The sequence below is a fragment of the Scyliorhinus canicula genome, chromosome 15 (genome assembly GCF_902713615.1).
Source record: "Scyliorhinus canicula chromosome 15, sScyCan1.1, whole genome shotgun sequence".
Classification (NCBI taxonomy): domain Eukaryota; kingdom Metazoa; phylum Chordata; class Chondrichthyes; order Carcharhiniformes; family Scyliorhinidae; genus Scyliorhinus; species Scyliorhinus canicula.
In genome coordinates this window covers 146,391,716-146,415,034 of record NC_052160.1, presented here as the reverse complement: position 1 = coordinate 146,415,034, position 23,319 = coordinate 146,391,716, and the positions used below count along the sequence as shown (strand labels likewise).

The 23,319-nt window shown below is 52.8% G+C and overlaps 1 protein-coding gene across 1 annotated transcript in view; it reads right to left on the bottom strand.

Annotated features, from left to right (window-relative positions):
• Nucleotides 1-13,921, bottom strand: part of LOC119978349 (venom prothrombin activator oscutarin-C catalytic subunit-like) — a 37,776-nt gene extending 23,855 nt beyond the window's left edge. Inside the window, exons 1-2 of the mRNA XM_038819923.1 lie at nucleotides 13,731-13,921; nucleotides 11,556-11,716 (exon numbers count right to left, since the gene is read on the bottom strand). Coding sequence (XP_038675851.1) covers nucleotides 11,556-11,716; nucleotides 13,731-13,809 — 240 coding nt within the window. The 5' untranslated portion in view covers nucleotides 13,810-13,921. The remainder of the gene's footprint in view (nucleotides 1-11,555; nucleotides 11,717-13,730) is intronic.
• Between the last annotated feature and the right edge of the window lie 9,398 nt (nucleotides 13,922-23,319).

The window sequence follows — 23,319 nt, the reverse complement described above, 5'->3', positions numbered from 1 at the left end:
AACATCACTTATATCCAAAATGAGGGGCAGATTCCACCCATTAATCCTGATTTCCTCTCAGCGTACTGTCCAACTCGCTGAATATTGGCAGCACATTCTATTTTTATTTCAGATTTGCAGCATCTGCAGGACTTTGCTATTACTAGTGTAGCCACCTGGGTTGGCCACTTGCCGAGTTAAAATGGAGATTCGCAAAGAACGCAGGGAAAAACGGAAAGTATCAGAAAACGAGCAGTTTGCAGAGTTTTCCTGTGTATTCAGTCTGCAGAAGCAGACAGCACTGAAACCAGCAGTCATACATATTAAATGAGCAATTCCCGGGAACAATAGCTACAACTAAGGACAATCAAGGTAAAACCAGACTCCTCGGCACCAGCAGGAGTCCAAGACAAAAGAAACCAATGAGCACCCAAGGACCGCCCAGCGATCAGGGAGCAGCCCCAGCATTGGGGAAATCAAACCAATCGATTGGTACGTGATCCAATCGATTGGAGCCAGGTACGGGGTCCGCCCAAAAGGGCGCGAAGCCCCTGGGGACTATAAAAGAGAGTCCCCAAGTTCAATTCGGCCTTCTTGGCAGCTCTCAAAGAACTCGACCGTGACTCTCAACTCGGAGAGACTGCCTTGCAGCTGCACCACCAAGTAAGTGTCCAGTCAATGCACGCTACGAGATAGGCGCTCCTGACCCTTAGTCCATACCAGTTGGAAGTCTGCAGTCTCAGGATTGAACAAGGGGCCATTGTTCCCTGACCCAGTGGGTTCCTTTTCCAAAGATAAGTATTGGCCCGTAGTGGTAGAAGTAGTCTAGTTTTGTAGTATTTATGCATGAGTAGCGATTGACTGTGTGTATAATAAATGTGTTTTGATTTGAACCTTACTAACTGGTGTATTGAATTATTGATCAGCACTTGAACTTGAACCTCGTGGTGGTATCATAAAGATACCTGGCGACTCTAGAGCAAGATTATAAAACAGAGCCAATTGAGTGTAAAGCACACTCACCAGAACGAGCAACACTATAATTGGGGGCTTGCCTCAGGAAACTGGCTTCAGCAGATTGAAGAGGTGGGTTACCTTAAAAACGGTGAGCAACACCATCAGTGTTGTAACGGAACAGGCAGTTAGCAAGCTTTCTGAATTCAGTGTGGGGCAGGGTTTTTCAAACTTTCCAGGGACCCAATTTTACCAACCTTCGCAACCAACGTGGACCAACCTTCGCAACCAACGTGGACCAACCTTCGCAACCCACTCTGGCCGACCTTCGCAACCCACTCCGGCCGACCTTCGCAACCCACTCCGGCCGACCTTCGCAATCCACACCGGTCGACCTTCGCAACCCACGCCGGCCGACCTTCGCAATCCACACCGGTCGACCTTCGCAACCCACGCCGGCCGACCTTTGCAACCCACGCTGGCCGACCTTTGCAACCCACGCTGGCCCACCTTCGTGATCCGCTATTTTCACTTAGCTTTAATGCGAGAAGTGAGCCTGCTTGGTCCTTCGGCCTCCCTCCAATCAGGTTCACAGGAGGAGAGCGTGGATTTCGTACCTCAGTTTGTAAACTCCGATATCTCGCCTGTTGACTGATCATTACAGCAACTCTTCAAGCGGATGAAGTCCACTGTCATTGGGACTGACTGGTCACTGTTTCGATTCAATGCTTTAATATAGTTTAAAAGGTCAGCGAAAAACTTATACCCACCCTTCAGCACATAGAGGACGATGATGTGATGATTCCCCATGGCTTTCATTATATCCCTTGCCAAATGTTCAGTTCTGTCCATGATTAAACCATGAGAAATATATACTCTCTCCAGATCATTACAGTAATGTTTAGAGATGCAAAACAGATTGAGGTCATAGCCTTGTTCATCATCGGTGATCACCACGCAGTCACCCGCTGCCGTGCTGCGATCGCACTTTGACCCCGGATTCAGGTCCCAACACTCCCGGGTCGCATGCACACTGATGAGCGGGCACGCATGCGCACTGATGAGCGGGCACGCATGCGCACTGATGAGCGGGCACGCATGCGCACTGATGAGTGGGCACGCATGTGCACTGATGAGCGGGCACGCATGTGCACTGATGAGTGGGCACGCATGCGCACTGATGAGCGGGCACGCATGCGCACTGATGAGTGGGCACGCATGCGCACTGATGAGCGGGCACGCATGCGCACTGATGAGTGGGCACGCATGTGCACTGATGAGCGGGCACGCATGTGCACTGATGAGTGGGCACGCATGCGCACTGATGAGCGGGCACGCATGTGCACTGATGAGTGGGCACGCATGCGCACTGATGAGCGGGCACGCATGCGCACTGATGAGCGGGCACGCATGCGCACTGATGAGTGGGCACGCATGTGCACTGATGAGCGGGCACGCATGCACACTGATGAGCGGGCACGCATGCGCACTGATGAGCGGGCACGCATGCACACTGATGAGCGGGCACGCATGTGCACTGATGAGCGGGCACGCATGCGCACTGATGAGCGGGCACGCATGCGCACTGATGAGCGGGCACGCATGCACACTGATGAGCGGGCACGCATGTGCACTGATGAGCGGGCACGCATGCACACTGATGAGTGGGCACGCATGCGCAGTGATGAGCGGGCACGCATGCGCAGTGATGAGCGGGCACGCATGTGCACTGATGAGCGGGCACGCATGTGCACTGATGAGCGGGCACGCATGCACACTGATGAGTGGGCACGCATGCACACTGATGAGTGGGCACGCATGTGCACTGATGAGCGGGCACGCATGTGCACTGATGAGCGGGCACGCATGCGCACTGATGAGCGGGCACGCATGCACACTGATGAGCGGGCACGCATGCGCAGTGATGAGCGGGCACGCATGTGCACTGATGAGCGGGCACGCATGCGCACTGATGAGCGGGCACGCATGCGCACTGATGAGCGGGCACGCATGTGCACTGATGAGCGGGCACGCATGCGCACTGATGAGCGGGCACGCATGCGCACTGATGAGCGGGCACGCATGCGCACTGATGAGCGGGAATGCATGCGCACTGATGAGCGGGCACGCATGCGCACTGATGAGCGGGCACGCATGCGCACTGATGAGCGGGCACGCATGCGCACTGATGAGCGGGCACGCATGCGCAGTGATGAGCGGGAATGCATGCGCACTGATGAGCGGGCACGCATGCGCACTGATGAGCGGGCACGCATGCGCACTGATGAGCGGGCACGCATGCGCAGTGATGAGCGGGAATGCATGCGCACTGATGAGCGGGCACGCATGCGCACTGATGAGCGGGCACGCATGCACACTGATGAGCGGGAATGCATGCGCACTGATGAGCGGGCACGCATGCGCACTGATGAGCGGGCACGCATGCGCACTGATGAGCGGGCACGCATGCGCACTGATGAGCGGGCACGCATGCGCACTGATGAGCGGGCACGCATGCGCACTGATGAGCGGGCACGCATGCGCAGTGATGAGCGGGCACGCATGCGCACTGATGAGCGGGCACGCATGCGCACTGATGAGCGGGAATGCATGCGCACTGATGAGCGGGCACGCATGCGCACTGATGAGCGGGCATGCATGCACACTGATGAGCGGGAATGCATGCACACTGATGAGCGGGCACGCATGCGCAGTGATGAGCGGGAATGCATGCACACTGATGAGCGGGAATGCATGCACACTGATGAGCGGGCACGCATGCACACTGATGAGCGGGCACGCATGTGCACTGATGAGCGGGCACGCATGCACACTGATGAGCGGGAATGCATGCGCAGTGATGAGCGGGCACGCATGCGCACTGATGAGCGGGAATGCATGCACACTGATGAGCGGGCACGCATGTGCACTGATGAGCGGGCACGCATGCGCAGTGATGAGCGGGAATGCATGCGCACTGATGAGCGGGAATGCATGCGCAGTGATGAGCGGGCACGCATGCGCACTGATGAGCGGGAATGCATGTGCACTGATGAGCGGGCACGCATGCGCACTGATGAGCGGGAATGCATGCACACTGATGAGCGGGCACGCATGCGCAGTGATGAGCGGGCACGCATGCGCACTGATGAGCGGGCACGCATGCGCAGTGATGAGCGGGCACGCATGTGCACTGATGAGCGGGCACGCATGCGCACTGATGAGCGGGAATGCATGCACACTGATGAGCGGGCACGCATGCGCACTGATGAGCGGGAATGCATGCGCACTGATGAGCGGGCACGCATGCGCACTGATGAGCGGGAATGCATGCACACTGATGAGCGGGCACGCATGCGCACTGATGAGCGGGCACGCATGCGCAGTGATGAGCGGGCACGCATGCGCACTGATGAGCGGGAATGCATGCGCACTGATGAGCGGGAATGCATGCGCACTGATGAGCGGGCACGCATGCACACTGATGAGCGGGCACGCATGCACACTGATGAGCGGGCACGCATGCGCACTGATGAGCGGGCACGCATGCGCAGTGATGAGCGGGCACGCATGCGCAGTGATGAGCGGGCACGCATGCGCACTGATGAGCGGGCACGCATGCACACTGATGAGCGGGCACGCATGCGCACTGATGAGCGGGCACGCATGCGCACTGATGAGCGGGCACGCATGCGCAGTGATGAGCGGGCACGCATGCGCACTGATGAGCGGGCACGCATGCGCACTGATGAGCGGGCACGCATGCACACTGATGAGCGGGCACGCATGCGCACTGATGAGCGGGCACGCATGCGCACTGATGAGTGGGCACGCATGCGCACTGATGAGCGGGCACGCATGCGCAGTGATGAGCGGGCACGCATGCGCACTGATGAGTGGGCACGCATGCGCACTGATGAGCGGGCACGCATGCGCAGTGATGAGCGGGCACGCATGCGCACTGATGAGCGGGCACGCATGCGCAGTGATGAGCGGGCACGCATGCGCAGTGATGAGCGGGCACGCATGCGCAGTGATGAGCGGGCACGCATGCGCAGTGATGAGCGGGCACGCATGCGCAGTGATGAGCGGGAATGCATGCACACTGATGAGCGGGCACGCATGCGCACTGATGAGCGGGCACGCATGCGCAGTGATGAGCGGGCACGCATGCGCAGTGATGAGCGGGCACGCATGCGCAGTGATGAGCGGGAATGCATGCACACTGATGAGCGGGCACGCATGCGCACTGATGAGCGGGCACGCATGCGCAGTGATGAGCGGGCACGCATGCGCAGTGATGAGCGGGCACGCATGCGCAGTGATGAGCGGGTACGCATGCGCAGTGATGAGTGGGCACGCATGCACACTGATGAGCGGGCACGCATGCGCAGTGATGAGCGGGCACGCATGCTCACTGATGAGCGGGCACGCATGCGCAGTGATGAGTGGGCACGCATGCACACTGATGAGCGGGCACGCATGCGCAGTGATGAGTGGGCACGCATGCTCACTGATGAGCGGGCACGCATGCGCAGTGATGAGTGGGCACGCATGCTCACTGATGAGCGGGCACGCATGCACACTGATGAGCGGGCACGCATGCGCAGTGATGAGTGGGCACGCATGCGCACTGATGAGCGGGCACGCATGCGCAGTGATGAGTGGGCACGCATGCGCACTGATGAGCGGGCACGCATGCGCAGTGATGAGCGGGCACGCATGCGCACTGATGAGCGGGCACGCATGCACACTGATGAGCGGGCACGCATGCGCAGTGATGAGTGGGCACGCATGCACACTGATGAGCGGGCACGCATGCGCAGTGATGAGCGGGCACGCATGCACACTGATGAGCGGGCACGCATGCGCACTGATGAGCGGGCACGCATGCGCACTGATGAGCGGGCACGCATGCGCACTGATGAGCGGGAATGCATGCGCAGTGATGAGCGGGCACGCATGCGCACTGATGAGCGGGCACGCATGCACACTGATGAGCGGGCACGCATGCACACTGATGAGCGGGCACGCATGCGCACTGATGAGCGGGCACGCATGCACACTGATGAGCGGGCACGCATGCGCACTGATGAGCGGGCACGCATGCGCACTGATGAGCGGGCACGCATGCACACTGATGAGCGGGCACGCATGCACACTGATGAGCGGGCACGCATGCGCACTGATGAGCGGGCACGCATGCGCACTGATGAGCGGGCACGCATGAGCACTGATGAGCGGGCACGCATGCGCAGTGATGAGCGGGCACGCATGCGCAGTGATGAGCGGGCACGCATGCGCACTGATGAGCGGGCACGCATGCGCAGTGATGAGCGGGCACGCATGTGCACTGATGAGCGGGCACGCATGCGCACTGATGAGCGGGCACGCATGCACACTGATGAGCGGGCACGCATGCGCAGTGATGAGCGGGTACGCATGCGCACTGATGAGCGGGCACGCATGCGCACTGATGAGCGGGCACGCATGCGCAGTGATGAGCGGGCACGCATGCGCACTGATGAGCGGGCACGCATGCGCACTGATGAGCGGGCATGCATGCGCACTGATGAGCGGGCACGCATGCGCACTGATGAGCGGGCATGCATGCACACTGATGAGCGGGCACGCATGCGCACTGATGAGCGGGCATGCATGCGCACTGATGAGCGGGCATGCATGCGCACTGATGAGCGGGCACGCATGCGCACTGATGAGCGGGCATGCATGCGCACTGATGAGCGGGCACGCATGCGCACTGATGAGCGGGCACGCATGTGCACTGATGAGCGGGCACGCATGTGCACTGATGAGCGGGCACGCATGTGCACTGATGAGCGGGCACGCATGTGCACTGATGAGCGGGCATGCATGTGCACTGATGAGCGGGCACGCATGTGCACTGATGAGCGGGCACGCATGTGCACTGATGAGCGGGCACGCATGTGCACTGATGAGCGGGCACGCATGCGCACTGATGAGCGGGCACGCATGTGCACTGATGAGCGGGAATGCATGCGCACTGATGAGCGGGCACGCATGCGCACTGATGAGCGGGCACGCATGCGCACTGATGAGCGGGCACGCATGCGCACTGATGAGCGGGCACGCATGCGCACTGATGAGCGGGCACGCATGTGCACTGATGAGCGGGCACGCATGTGCACTGATGAGCGGGCACGCATGTGCACTGATGAGCGGGCACGCATGTGCACTGATGAGCGGGCACGCATGTGCACTGATGAGCGGGCACGCATGTGCACTGATGAGCGGGCACGCATGTGCACTGATGAGCGGGCACGCATGTGCACTGATGAGCGGGCACGCATGTGCACTGATGAGCGGGCACGCATGCGCAGTGATGAGCGGGCACGCATGCGCAGTGATGAGCGGGCACGCATGTGCACTGATGAGCGGGCACGCATGCGCACTGATGAGCGGGCACGCATGTGCACTGATGAGCGGGCACGCATGTGCACTGATGAGCGGGCACGCATGCGCACTGATGAGCGGGCACGCATGTGCACTGATGAGCGGGCACGCATGCGCACTGATGAGCGGGCACGCATGCGCACTGATGAGCGGGCACGCATGCGCACTGATGAGCGGGAATGCATGCGCACTGATGAGCGGGCACGCATGCACACTGATGAGCGGGAATGCATGCGCACTGATGAGCGGGCACGCATGCACACTGATGAGCGGGCACGCATGCGCAGTGATGAGCGGGCACGCATGCGCACTGATGAGCGGGAATGCATGCGCAGTGCGCCGCAAATTTTAGCTGGCCGCAGCCGCGGTTGCCATTTTCAAAGCTGCTCGCAGCCGGCATTGTTAAAAGCCGGCTGCGGCTCTTGCACGTGAATTCCCGCGATCGGGAACGCCGCAATAGCTGACTCCGCGACCGTCCCGACGTCCATCCACGACCCATCTGTGGATCGCGACCCCCATTTTGAAAATGCCTGGTGTAGAGGGTTTGTAGTCCAAATGAGTAAAGGAGGGAGCTGCTACCTGGTGCTGAGGGAAGGCGAACATCCCGAGGCGATGGTCCAAACAGAGCAACGGCACTGTTGGAACCAACAATTCTACGGACACGTGCTTGTAGGATTACTTTGAGCTTTGAGCCGTGGGAGAGTTAGAGGCTGGGGCTTTCTTCGCCAGACACACTCTGGCATAGTGTCCTTATCGCCCGCAGCTGCTGCAGGTTGCGTTACGGGCCGGGCAGTACTGCCGTGGGTGCTGGCTTTGGCCACAGAAATGGCAGGCTGGGGCAGCAGAGTAACTGGCTGGGGCAGCAGAGTAGCTGGCTGGGGCAGCAGAGTAACTGGCTGGAGCAGCAGAGTAACTGGCTGGGGCAGCAGAGTAACTGGCTGGGGCAGCAGAGTAACTGGCTGGGGCAGCAGAGTAACTGGCTGGGGCAGCAGAGTAACTGGCTGGAGTCGCTGAGTAGCTTCCTGGGGCAGCAGAGTAACTGGCTGGAGCAGCAGAGTAACTGGCTGGGGCAGCAGAGTAGCTGGCTGGGGCAGCAGGGTAACTGGCTGGGGCAGCAGAGTAGCTGGCTGGGGCAGCAGGGTAACTGGCTGGAGCAGCAGGGTAACTGGCTGGGGCAGCAGAGTAGCTGGCTGGTGCAGCAGAGTAGCTGGCTGGGGCAGCAGAGTAACTGGCTGGGGCAGCAGAGTAACTGGCTGGGGCAGCAGAGTAACTGGCTGGGGCAGCAGAGTAGCTGGCTGGGGCAGCAGGGTAACTGGCTGGGGCAGCAGGGTAACTGGCTGGGGCAGCAGAGTAACTGGCTGGAGCAGCAGAGTAACTGGCTGGGGCAGCAGAGTAACTGGCTGGGGCAGCCGAGTAGCTGGCTGGGGCAGCAGAGTAACTGGCTGGGGCAGCAGAATAACAGGCTGGGGCAGCACGGTAGCTGGCTGGGGCAGCAGGGTAACTGGCTGGAGCAGCAGAGTAGCTGGCTGGAGCAGCCGAGTAGCTGGCTGGGGCAGCAGAGTAACTGGCTGGGGCAGCTGAGTAGCTGGCTGGGGCAGCAGAGTAACTGGCTGGGGCAGCTGAGTAGCTGGCTGGGGCAGCAGAGTAACTGGCTGGAGCAGCCGAGTAGCTGGCTGGGGCAGCAGAGTAACTGGCTGGGGCAGCAGAGTAACTGGCTGGGGCAGCAGAGCAACTGGCTGGGGCAGCAGAGTAACTGGCTGGGGCAGCAGAGTAACTGGCTGGGGCAGCAGGGTAACTGGCTGGGGCAGCAGGGTAACTGGCTGGGGCAGCAGAGTAACTGGCTTTGGCAGCGCCGAGTAGCTGGCTGGGGCAGCAGAGTAACTGGCTGGATCAGCAGAGTAACTGGCTGGGGCAGCAGAGTAACTGGCTGGGGCAGCAGAGTAACTGGCTGGGGCAGCAGGGTAACTGGCTGGGGCAGCAGAGTAGCTGGCTGGAGCAGCAGAGTAGCTGGCTGGAGCAGCTGAGTAGCTGGCTGGGGCAGCCGAGTAGCTGGCTGGGGCAGCAGAGTGACAGGCTGGGGCAGCAGAGTAACTGGCTGGGGCAGCAGAGTAACTGGCTGGGGCAGCAGAGTAACTGGCTGGGGCAGCAGAGTAGCTGGCTGGGGCAGCAGAGTAACTGGCTGGAGCAGCCGAGTAGCTGGCTGGGGCAGCCGAGTAGCTGGCTGGGGCAGCTGAGTAGCTGGCTGGAGCAGCAGAGTAACTGGCTGGGGCAGCAGAGTAACTGGCTGGGGCAGCAGAGTGGCTGGCTGGGGCAGCAGAGTAACTGGCTGGGGCAGCAGAGTAACTGGCTGGGGCAGCAGAGTAACTGGCTGGAGCAGCAGAGTAGCTGGCTGGAGCAGCAGAGTAGCTGGCTGGGGCAGCAGGGTAACTGGCTGGAGCAGCAGAGTAGCTGGCTGGAGCAGCAGAGTAGCTGGCTGGGGCAGCAGAGTAACTGGCTGGGGCAGCAGAGTAACTGGCTGGGGCAGCAGAGTAACTGGCTGGAGCAGCAGAGTAGCTGGCTGGGGCAGCAGGGTAACTGGCTGGGGCAGCAGAGTAACTGGCTGGGGCAGCAGAGTAACTGGCTGGAGCAGCAGAGTAACTGGCTGGGGCAGCAGAGTAACTGGCTGGAGCAGCAGAGTAGCTGGCTGGGGCAGCAGAGTAACTGGCTGGGGCAGCAGGGTAACTGGCTGGGGCAGCAGAGTAACTGGCTGGGGCAGCAGAGTAACTGGCTGGGGCAGCAGAGTAGCTGGCTGGGGCAGCAGAGTAACTGGCTGGGGCAGCAGAGTAACTGGCTGGGGCAGCCGAGTAGCTGGCTGGAGCAGCAGAGTAGCTGGCTGGGGCAGCAGAGTAACAGGCTGGGGCAGCAGAGTAACTGGCTGGGGCAGCAGAGTAACTGGCTGGGGCAGCAGAGTAACTGGCTGGGGCAGCAGGGTAACTGGCTTTGGCGATCGCGGTAGCTGGGGGGCCATGCGGCACAGGCACAGGGGGACTGTTGGTCGGGGGTCCACGATGAGGTCGTGGGGTCCGCGGGAAACGAGGTGAGGCTGCGGAAGGAAACTTCCATAGTGGTAGCAGCATCCACAGTAGTATCCAAGTCCTGGGCCCCCTTTTCTAGCAGTCTTTGGCGCACATAGTTAGACCTAAGGCCCGCCACGAAAACGTCCCGCACAGCAAGCTCCCTATGTTCAGCCGCGGTAACGGCTTGATAATTACAGTCATTGGAAAGATTGTTCAATTCCCTTACAAACTCTGCTAGCGTTTCTGTAGGCCGCTGACGGCGAGTCGTAAACACGTGGCGTGCATAAACCTCGTTAATGGGCCTAACGTACATTTTGTCCAATATTGCCAGCGCTGCAGTGTAAGAACCGGCCGGATTTAGCTGTGTGGAGATTCTGTGGCTTACCCTCGCGTGCAGTAGGCTGAGTTTTTGTTCCTCCGTTGTTCCGGCGGTGCTGGCTTCTGCCAGGTAGGCTTTAAAACATCTCAGCCAGTGGGAAAAAATTTCCTTAGCCTCTGCATCCTCTGGGTCGAGTTCTAGGCGTCCGGGCTTAAGGGCTGCTTCCATGATTTCTTCGACTGTTTCCTGAGTATATTAAATTGTTGGAACCAACAATTCTATGGACATGTGCTTGTAGGATTAGAATAGCGGTTTTAATATACTCACAACAGAGCCAGCCTGTTAGCCGTTGAACTTTCGGTGAACTGGCCGGCTGACCATGTGGCACTGATCTTTATACAGCAGCTCCCGGGGGGAGGAGTCCTGGACAGAGCCAAGGGAGAAGCCCCGTACAACTCGAGCATTCCCAGAGCTACTCCCCCCTGGTGGTCAGGTAGTGCAACTGCACTTACAATATAGACACATGTATATACAGATTATAATCCGGTGTGAATCACATTCACCACAGGCACCTCTACCAATCCCCAAATGGGAGCTCATCAGTAACTCAGGGATCTTCCCAATCCAGCCAAGGAGAGGGGGGCAGCCTCACATTATAACAAAAAATGTCAACAGCAAGTTTCATGTTCTGAGCAGCTATTCTGAGCAGCTCAAACCCTCTCAGTCATGTGATCAGAGAAAGGAGGAAAATGAGAAAGAAACAGTGAAAATGATAAAAGAGACTAAAATGAGTCTTAAAGCTTCGGACTTACTGTTTGAACATCATTTTCAAAAATCTCTCGAGCCTCTTCTTCGGAACAAGTTTCTTCCACGCACTCTCTTTCCATATTCCCAGCGTACCATTCCTCTCTGAAAGAGTTAGCTCTGCGAAATCGAGACAGGAACCTCACAGCCTCCGGTTTCTGTAAAAATACTCAACATGCATCCATATTATTATAAATCACTTGCCTATGTGCAGATATTGTAAGATGGTCATACTATTGACTGTCAGGTGTTCTGTGCTATCCTGAAGTTGTGGAAGGCACTATATAAATGAAAATTCTTTCTTTACTTCAAAGTATGTGAAAGACCAGGATTCCAGGCTGGAATTCACTGGATTTGCGGATACTGGGATTTTAAATTTTACCGGATTTGCTGTCACTGTGGATAGGATTCTCCGTTCTCTGAAGCCGAAATTGTGTTCGGCAACTGGCCGGACAATCCACGTTGGCATCAAAATCGGGGACGGCGCTGCTTTTGTGCTGCTCTGCCTCCTCCAAAACAGCGTACTCTAGGGGTCTGCCGCACGACGCATGGACGGCCCACCCCCCCGATGCTCCAGAACAGCGTACTCTAGGGGTCTGCCGCACGCCGTATGGACGGCCCACCCCCCCGATGCTCCAAAACAGCGTACTCTAGGGGTCTGCCGCACGTCACATGGACGGCCCACCCCCCCCGATGCTCCAAAACAGCGTACTCTAGGGGTCTGCCGCACGTCGCATGGACGGCCCACCCCCCCGATGCTCCAGAACAGCGTACTCTAGGGGTCTGCCGCACGCCGTATGGACGGCCCACCCCCCCCCGATGCTCCAAAACAGCGTACTCTAGGGGTCTGCCGCACGTCGCATGGACGGCCCACCCCCCCCCCGATGCTCTGCCCCTGACGGGCCAGGTTCCCGGCGGCGTGGGGCTATCATGCTATTCCAGGAACACGGTGTGGCAGCTGCGGACTGAGACCAGCGGCGCCACAGTCGTGAGAGAGCCAATCTGCGGGCAGGGGGGGCTTTGGCAGGAACTGGGGGGGGACTGGTGGGGGTGGTCCGGGCAGGCCTGGCCATGGGGGGGGGCACTATTTGGCAGGCTGGCCATGCGCGGCCACGACCCGTCAATTCTCCGGCTGTATCGGCAACAAAGCCAGTGGCTCTGCGCTGGCTGCCTGCTAGCCCTGCACCACAGAGAGGATCGGGGGCTGTTTGCGCCGATTCTTTGTCCTAAAACGCCACCGTTCCCACGCTGGTGTCAGCCTATAGTCTCAAAATCGGAGAATCCAGCCCATGGATTTTAAATTTCACTGGGTTTGCTGACACTGGATTTAAAATTTCACTGGATTTGCTGACACTGGATTTAAAATTTCACTGGATTTGCTGACACTGGATGTGGGGCTGGCATTGGGAACCTATCAAAGTATCAAGGGAAGAATTGTACAAAGTCCCTTTCAAAAATTATTTTGGTGCAAGAGTACTTTGGCCTCACATAGCAAAGCAGACTGATCTGTTCAATAATCTGTTCTCCAGAATTTACATATTCAAGGCCAGATTTGTAACTCCAGGTGCTTTTCTAGTTGGTAGGTGTTCTGGCAGGTTCGAAGCGAACAGTAGCAGAGAACAGGCCCAGGCAATTTTGACTCTTCTGACGCTTTAGTATCTGCAGATCAACAAGTGTCCCCCAGTTGCCCGTTGGTGTGTGAATAGTGGTAATGAGCAGATTCCCGGACGATCTTGCCGGAGGAAAATTGCTTCTAATTTATCCCTAATCCATCTTCCAATTGCTTAATTAACTCATTGGAATTAATTCCAGATACTATCTGCTCGTATAACATAAAGCCAGCAAACACTACATGCTAAATTTGAAACCATTAATAAACCATTAACACACAATAATTTAGTTTTTAAGGAACAAAATTGTTATCCTGTTCCATGGCCCAGTTCTGCCTCAGGGGGAGTGATGCAAAGGTCATGACAGAGATTGTAAAGCTGAGAGATGCTAATTGCCGATTGTTAACGGACGCTGGGTACAGACATCAACGTGGCAGAGAACGAATCAGATCACCAATCTATCCTCAGCCAGGGACTGACTCCACACCACACGTGGGAGTAACAGAGGGAGTGAGGGACAACACAGCTGGAACAGATTGCCTGAAGAAATGTTATGAAAGCGTTGATACTTACAGTCATTTGCGTGACACTCAAAGAGAAGCAATGATATTATCCCACAGCTCAAAATGATTGTCATGTTCAAATTGATCATCGCAAGGGAATCAAGATGCTGTATTGCCAACGATAATTCGACCACACTCAAACTGATGTTCCACTGTTTATATAGTCAGTGGGTGTTTTGGAGTTGAAATGCTTTGGTTAATAAATAACTGATTATGTTGAAAGGTTGTCACAAGGTTTCACAGAGCCACTGGTGTTGGGGTCGGAAACGGGATGGGCAGTAAAAGCTGCCATTGCATTTCACCAGCAGCAAGTCAAACGTGTAGCAGCTTCCCACCAACTGGAGCATGAAATGTCCCTGGAGCTGATTGAAAGAATTAAGGGCCCCACTTTTTAAAAAATAAATTTAGAGTACCCAATTAATTTTCCCAATTAAGGGGCAATTTAGCGTGGCCAATCCACCTAACCGCACATCTTTGGGTTGTGGGGGCGAAACCCACGCAAACACGGGGAGAATGTGCAAACTCCACACAGACAGTGACCCAGAGCCGGGATCCAACCTGGGACCTCGGTGCTGTGAGGCAGCAGTGCTAACCACTGTGCCACCATCCTGCCGATTTAAGGGCTCCATTTTGACTGGCTCATGATGTTTTATTGGTGGTAGAGTGGCCCCTGTACTGTGTGAGGGGACCACCATGAGGTGGCCCACTTCAGGTTTCCTCGGTGCAGGGCAGGAGACCAAGGCAGGGACTCTGGTGTTAAAGACTGCCACTGTGGTCCCGACTCTGTTGCTGAAGGTTTTACCCCTCCAATTGTCAGGCCTGCCTGCCTGCCCAAACACAGCAGAGAAAAATATATCCTGATTCCCCTTCGACGGCATCTGAATAGAGATGTGCCCTCTCGTTCTCCTTCCTGCCCCAGCATTGACTCAGTCTCTTGGTGAGGCATCACATCTCATTGGGTCAGCAGAGTGGAGGCTGGAATTTTAGGACAGACTGATGATGACCAATGAGAGGTCACCTCCTGGAAGATTGCTGCCGCTATCCGCATCTGTATGAATATGACCCAACATCTGCACTTGTTCTCTTCTGAGAAAATCTGAGCGTGTGTGTAATGATATGTATATTGACTGGGCTGTAAAGAGTTAACAAATTCATGATAATGCTCCTTACCACTAGAGGGAACCATAGAAGTCATATAAATATTGTGTGACTCGGGGATTCTGGGATTAGAAGATAATTAGATGATTAGGAGTTAAGAGTTAGCAGAGAGCTGGATACGTTAGTCAGGCATAGAGAGCAGTTGTATACTTGAAAGTTCTGTAAGTTAGAGAGAGCATCGTTTTATATAATAACCATCTACTTTAGGAATGTGAACAAATTTTAGTTAATAGTGTAATAAATTGATAGTTTTGTTCATTAACAAAGCTGTGTGTTCTTTATTCAACACTGCGCATCCGAGCCATCCAGGTAAAGCAGAACAGAGAATACAACTGAGTGGACATAGAATCATTTTTAACATATTTTCTGAGTTTCTGGAGTAGAGATTTCCCATTGGACAAGTCCCGGTTTTCTGAAATAAATTTAGCAGAAAATTGGCAGAAACCCTCGCTGGAATTATCCGGATTCGCGAGACCCACCAGCAGGATTGTCAATCCCCTCCAGCAGGATTGTGCAGCCGCTCCAGCAGAGTCATCCAGCCCCTCCAGCAGGATTGTCAATCCCCTCCAGCAGGATTGTGCAGCCGCTCCAGCAGAATGTCGAAGTCTATAGGAAGCAATTGCAGGATCAGGTGGAATATTTTCCTAAAAGGTCCCAGAACATCACAGACAGATCAGTCTGTAAGAATCAGAGAGGGCAGTGACAAAGTGAGGTGGCAGATTCTATTAGTCACCAAGTAGAGGACAGTTTGGAGCTCTTGCTAAAATCTCCAGGGTTCATCCAGTAAAGGCAGCAGAAGAGGATTCTGGAGAAGTCAACTCAGTCACCTCCACTGTGCTGTAGGTAGTTGAAGAATGCTGGTGTCAAAGCGGTTAAGCCCGAAATACGACATTAGTGTTACCCTCCCTCCCTCCTCTAACCTAAAAAAAAAGGCACTGTGAGGAGGACAAGCAGGGATAAAGAAGGATGTCCTGGCCAGCAGAGTGACCTGGGAGATGTCAATTCAGTCACCTCGAACAGCAGATGGGTGATGGGCTGGTGACTGGTAAGTAGTTTTTCTTTTTTTTTTTTCTTTTATTCTCTCTTGGCGTTGTTGTAAAATTAACTTAAGGGTTAAGTCAGGGCGGGAGATTCCAGACCCATGTCATGCTCCTCCTGTGTGATGTGGGAATGCAGGTACCCTTCCGGTGGCCCTGACTCCTTTACGTGCAAGAAGTGTGTCCAACTGCAGCTTCTGTTAGTCCGCTCAACGGCTCTGAAGCTGTAGATGGGACTCACTTTAGAGTCCCCGCGATGCTGCAAAAATCGTGGAAAGCAATGAAAATTACTGAGGGAGATAGGAAATGGGTGACCACCAGACAGAGGAAGAGTCGGAAGGCAGTGCAGGGGTCCTCTGTGGTCATCTCCCTCCAAAACAGATATACCATTTTGGATGCTGTTGGGGAAGATGGCTCACCAGGAGAAGGTCTTGGATCCAGACCTTCAGAGCACCCTACATGCTTTCATCCCACGTACTCCCCGCATTGGAGATCTTTACTGCCTCCCAAAAATGCATAAGGCCAACACACCAGGCCGGCCTATCGTATCAGACAATGGGACCCTGTGTGAGAACCTCTCTGGCCACATCGAGGGCATCTTGAAACCCATCGTACAAGGAACGCCCAGCTTCTGTCGCGATATGACGGACTTCCTACAGAAACTCAGCACCCATGCACCAGTAGAACCAGGAACATTCCTCGTCACAATGGATGTCTCGGCACTCTACCCCACCATCCCCCATGACGACGGCATTGCTGCAACAGCCTCAGTACTCAACATCCACAACTGCCAATCTCCAGACGCAATTCTGCAACTCATCCGTTTCATTCTGGATCACAACGTCTTCAACTTGGACAACAGGTTCTTCATCCAGACACACAGAACAGCCATGGAGACAAAATTCGCACCTCAATATGCCAACATCTTCATGCACAAGTTTGAACAAGACCTCACCACACAGGACCTTCAACCAACGTATACACCAGATACATCGATGACATTTTTTCCTTTGGAAAGAATCACTGAAACGACTACACAACAACATCAATAAGTTCCATCCCACCATCAGACTCAACATGGACTACACTTCAAAATTGGCTGCAATCTTGGACACACTCATCTCCATCAAGGACGGTCACCTCAGCACTTCGCTTTACCGCAAGCCCACGGATAACCTCACAATGCTCCACTTCTCCAGCTTCCACCCGAAACACATTAAAGAAGCCATCCCCTATGGACAAGCCCTCCGTATACACAGGATCTGCTCAGACGAGGAGGAGCATAACAGACACCTACAGATGCTGAAAGATGCCCTCGTACGAACGGGATACGGCGCTCGACTCATCGATCGACAGTTCCAATGCGCCACAGCAAAAATCCGCACCGACCTTCTCAGAAGACAAACACGGGACACAACCGACAGAGTACCCTTCGTCGTCCAGTACCTCCCCGGAGCAGAGAAACTACGACATCTTCTTCGCAGCCTTCAACACGTCATCGATGAAGATGCACATCTTGCCAAGGTCATCCCCACACCCCCACTACTTGCCTTCAAACAACCGTGCAACCTCAAACTATTGTTTGCAGCAAGCCTTCAGAACCGCTACCACAACACCACACAACCCTGCCATGGCAATCTCTGCAAGACGTGCCAGATCATTGACATGGGTACCACCACTGCACATGAGAACACCACCCACCAGGTATGTAGTTCATATTCGTGCGACTCAGCCAAAGTTGTCTACCTCATACGCTGCAGGAAAGGATTTCCCGAAGCGTGGTACATTGGCGAGACCATGCAGACGAATGACAACAGATGAATGGATATCGCGTGACAATCACCAGGCAGGAATGTTCCCTTCCAATTGGGGAACACTTCAGCAGTCAAGGGCATTCAGCCTCTGATCTTCGGGTAAGCGTTCTCCAAGGCGGCCTTCAGGATGCGCGACAACGCAGAATCACCGAGCAAAAGCTGAAAATAAAAAAATGAAAATCGCTTGTCACAAGTAGGCTTCAATGAAGTTACTGTGAAAAGCCCCTAGTTGCCACATTCCCGCGCCTGTCCAGGGAGGCAGGTATGGGAATCGAACCGTGCTGCTGGCCTGCTTTAAAAGCCAGCGATTTAGCTCAGTGAGCTAAACCAGCCCCTGACTTATAGCCAAGTTCCGCACACACAGGTACGGCCTCAACCGGGAACTTGGATTCATGCCGCATTACATTCACCCCCCCCCCCCAAATCTGGCCTGGGTTTGCAAAATCCTACCAACTGTCCTGGCTTGAGACAATTCACACCTCTTTAACCTGTGATTATCCCTCTCTCCAGTTGCTCCATTTGGATCTGTAAAGACTTAATTACCTGCAAATACTCGCATTCAAAATATCGTCTTGCATCTTTGACTTTGGCTCGGCGATTCTCTGTTCCCCGACTGGAAAGGAACATTTCTGCCGGGCGCGACAATCACCAGGCAGGAATGTTCCCTTCTAGTCGGGGAACATTTCAGCAGGTATCCTGGCCTTCATTGCAAGAGGATTTGAGTATAGGAGTAGGGATGTGTTGCTGCAGTTATACAGGGGCTTGGTGAGGCTACACCTAGAGTATTGTGTCTTAGTTTGAGGAAGGACATTCCTGCTATTGAGGGTGTCCAGCGAAGGTTCACCAGACTAATTCCTGGGATGGCAGGGCTGACAGATGGAGAAAGACTGGATGGACTGGGCTTGTACTCACTGGAGTTTAGAAGAATGAGAGGGGATCGCATAGAAACATATAGAATCCTGATGGGACTGGACAGGCTAGATGTGGGAAGAATGTTCCCGATGTTGGGGATGTCCAGAACTAGAATAAGGTGGAAGCCATTCAGGACTGAAATGAGGAAAAACATCTTCTCTGAGAGAGTTGTGAACTTGTGGAATTCTCTACCACAGAAAGCTGTTGGGGCGGTTCATTGGATATACTCAAGAGGGAGCTGGACGTGCCCCTTGCGGCTAAAGGGATCAAGGGGTATAGAGAGAAAGCGGGAGTGGGATACTGAATTTGCACGATCAGCCATGATCATATTGAATGGTGGTGCTGGCCTGAAGGGCTGAATGGCCTCCTCCTGCATCTATTTTCTATGTATGTTTCTGTGTAAGTAACGCTCTCTTCTACAGACTTTACATTTGTTTCCCCCCAAGATGGTGCTGGAGCGAGTTCTGTTACAAACACATTCTGGTCATCATTGATACCTTTAGTAACTGGATTGAAGCATTACCTCCCAGGACAGACACGGCAAAGATAACGGCTGATGTGCTGGTATATCAGGTGTTCGCTAAATGGGTACTTCCCTGTACCATTGAATCAGACCAAGGAGCTCATTTAATTGCTCAGGTGATGCAGAGTGTAATGACCCGTTTCAGAATAAGGAGTGGAGTCGCTAATATGCAGCTGCAGCTTGTCAGCCTCTCGAGTGCCAATCCCGACCCCGGCAAATCGGACACCACCATCCATTGGAATTGCACTAGCTCCACACGGCGCCAGTGCTGGCCCCTTAACAGGTCCTGAATTGCTCTGGGAGTAGCACCACTTTCAGGGTCGCAGAGTATTACCGATTCAGTACCAACGTCAACACTTGGGGCTGGATTCTCCGCCATGCCACATTTCCGTTTCACCCCGCCGGCGGGATGCTCTGTTACGCCGGCCAGTCAACGGGGTTTACCATTGTGGGGCAGCCCCATGCCGTCGGGCAACCCCTGGGGGCTGCCGGCAAAACGGAGAATCCCGCCGGCCAAGAATCCCACCAGTAGTCTCTCAAATGGGGACTCCTGGCCTGAGAGATTTAACAACGCAAGTGAAAAGTATGTGAGGGAAATTAAACAAAATATCTAAGGAAATAAAGAAACAAATCAGGCAGGGTTGTAAAAATACAGAAAGTACATGCAAAAACAGTTAACCAAATAATAAAAGAGAAAGCTAATGATTTAGACCAAAATTGGAATCAAATTCTTTGCAGTATTTATGGAATTTGGATGATAGAACAATTGTTGTAATTCTCACAAATTCTTCGGGACCAATCCAGCTTGACGACAGGGACTACAGGGGTTGCCCATTCTGAGAACTGGATTAGCCTAATTGTGGAGCTGTTTGTTGCAGGGTCAAGGGGGACAAAAAAGGGGGAAGATGTACAAACTGTTAACTCTGTTTTGTTGGAATGTGGTGTTGTTATTGTTTATATTTGGAATAAAATGTTTTTCAAAAACAGATTAAATCACAAGCATTTATCTCAAGTAAACATTTTGCAGAGCATTAATATTTAAATTCTGATACAGACTACTTGTAATAGAATGTACAAAGTTAATATTCTAGAAACCAAATATTCTCTCATCAGGTGAAACTGATTTTGAAATTTAGCGGTACCTGAAACTGCTCAATGTTCAGGTGACATTCTTATTAAAAATGGATAAATCACTTTTATTTAGAATGTGTTCAGTTGTAGAACAGGCGCCAATTTCTTGAATTGAAACAGTATCGATGAAATGTCTTTAATGATATGGTGATTATCACGTAACTAATAAGTTCAGACATGTTGAAAGACAATGTTATGTATTGTGTGTCAGTCCTCCATTTCATTAGCACATCGTTAATTTCCCTTTTTTGCTTTTTGTTAAATTAGTTTAGAAAACATAAAGACAAAGAGATGCAACAAAAAAGTTTGAGGAAGTATGAAATTCAAGATAAAACCAGGAGTAAGGTTCGTTGGAAGATAGGCATCTCATGTCAATCGGCCTTTTGAAACCACACTCTTTATGCCAATTAAAGAGCTCTGTGGCAGTTAAATATCATCTCCAGTCCTTGTTTAACACATTTCTTGTTTCATCTCATCACATGGTTTAGGTCTGAAGATTTTTCACTAAAGCTGGCATAAGCTACCGTACTTTCCGGACTATAAAGCACACCTGACTATAAGCCGCACCCACTGATTTTGAAATTTTTTTTTATTTTGAACATAAATAAGCCGCACACGTATATAAGCCGCAGGTGCTTACCGGTACATTGAAACAAATGAGCTTTACACAGGCTTTAACGAAATACGGCTTGTAACAAAAATAAAAAATTAGCGGTAAAGAATAGCCTACCAAGAAAGTCATTGGTCACTGTGGAGCGAAATCAATCCGATTAAGCTCTTAAGATTAACATAGAATCATCAGTTTGAAACATTAAAAATAAATAAATCATGTGTAAAAAGAAGTATTTTATTACTGATCGTAATCAAGATATCACCAACCCAGGTGATCAGAGTCACTATCCTCCTCTTGTGCACTGAAACCACTGAAGTCATCTCCTTCAGTGTCAGAGTTGAATAGCCTCAGAATTGCTTCATCCGATGTTGGATTGTTTTCATTGTCGCTCTCATCACTTTCATCCGGAGGCAAATTTCCCGCTGAGCTCATGCTGCCCTCTTCAACACGCAGCAATCCAGCTTTTCGAAACCCGTTGATGATAGTGGATTTTTTAACAATGCTCCACGCTGTCAGGACCCACTGGCAGACTTGACCATAAGTTGCTCTTCGCATGCGGCCCGTTTTAGTGAAGGATTTCTCCCCACTTGTCATCCAAGCCTCCCACTGAACACGAAGCGCCACCTTAAATGCACGATTTAAACTGATGTCGAGTGGCTGTAAATACTTTGTTGTGCCCCCAGGAATCACAGCTGGAATTGAGTTTGTCCTCTTGATGGCTTCTTTCACAGAATCTGTTATGTGGGCCCTCATGCTGTCCAAAACGAGCAATGCCTTGTTCCTGTGAAAGAATCCTCCCGGTCGCTTGCCGTAGCACTCCGTATGCCATTCATGCATTAGGCTTTCCGTCATCCATCCTTTCTTGTTGACTTTCACAACAATTCCTGTAGGGAATTTTTCTTTTGGTATCGTCGTGCGTTTAAAAATCACCATCGGTGGAAGCTTTTCTCCCGATGCCGTGCAACTCAGAACACAGGTGAAGTGCGTTTTTTCATGCCCAGTTGTTTTCAGCATGACGGATGATTCACCTTTCCTGTTGACAGTCCGAGTGAGAGGCAGGTCAAATGTCAGAGGAACCTCATCCATATTTATGATATTGTGCGGGCCAATGGAATGCTCTGCTATCTTTGCATCAGTGAATTTGCGGAAGTTTGAAATTTTTTCCTCGTAGTCGGGAGGGAGCTGCTGACACAAACTCGTCCGTACCCTGATGGACAAGCCTTTACGTCTCATAAATCTGAGACACCACGATGGTCCACCTCTAAAATTCTCAAACTTCATTGCGGTGGCGATTGTTTTGGCTTTCAGTCGGATCTGTACAGTTGAAACACCTCGGCCGTCTGCTCTCTGCATGTTGACCCAGTCTTCGAGCTCATTTTCTAGTTCGGGCCATCTGCTTTTCTTCCCTCTGAAAGCTTTAGTTGTCTTTTTGCACTGAGTCAATTCCTCACGCTGCTGTTTCCAACGTCTTATCATCGACTCATTAAGACCAAGCTCTAGTGCAGCAGCTCTATTTCCTTTCCCAACAGCCAGATCGATCGCCTTCAACTTGAAAGCTGCATCATATGCATTTCTCCGTGTCTTTGCCATGATGAGGGTGACAAAATGACTACCGTAATCAGAATGATGGGATGTTTGAGCGCGCTCGATTTAATCTAAACAGTAAACTAAAAAGTTACATTGTTTTACCTTGACCCGTTACGCAATTTCATTGGTTTAGTGAAAAGAAAGCGGGAAAAAATCCATAAATAAGCCGCGTCGTTGTATAAGCCGCGAGGTTCGAAACGTGTGAAATAAGTCGCGGCTTATAGTCCGGAAACTACGGTACTCCAAATTTGAATGCTAGTTTATAAAAGTCTGAACGCCAGGCTTTGTCTGGGAACACTGGCTCTTCTCAAAGTGAAATAAATTCACTGAATTAAAAGTCTACAGCACAAAATGCAACCTTTTAATGGACAATTTCAGTCCCTTAAAAAGGCCACAGCTGAACAATAGGAGTAAAAAGGCAATCTAAATTACAAAAACAATTACACATTAAAAGTATTTTGCCTGTAGGCAGTAAAATATTTCTATTTTATTTTTCCAATTAAGGGGCAATTTAGCGTGGCCAATCCACCTACGCTGCACATCTTTGGGCTGTGGGGGCGAAACCCACGTAGACACAGGGAGAATGTGCAAACTCCACAGGAACAGTACCTGGGTCCTCGGCGCCATGAGGCAGTAGTGCTAACTGCTGCGACACTTTTTTTTAGGCTGTAAAACAATGTCAGAATACCCCCAATTTGCACAATTTGCCAGATAAATGAATGCAAGTTCTTTCTTTACTAAACCGCAAATGAATTTAAAAATGAGATCCCATTGCAAGCATTGTTTGTAAGTTTTCTAATTTACAGTTTTAGGTGGTGATTGGA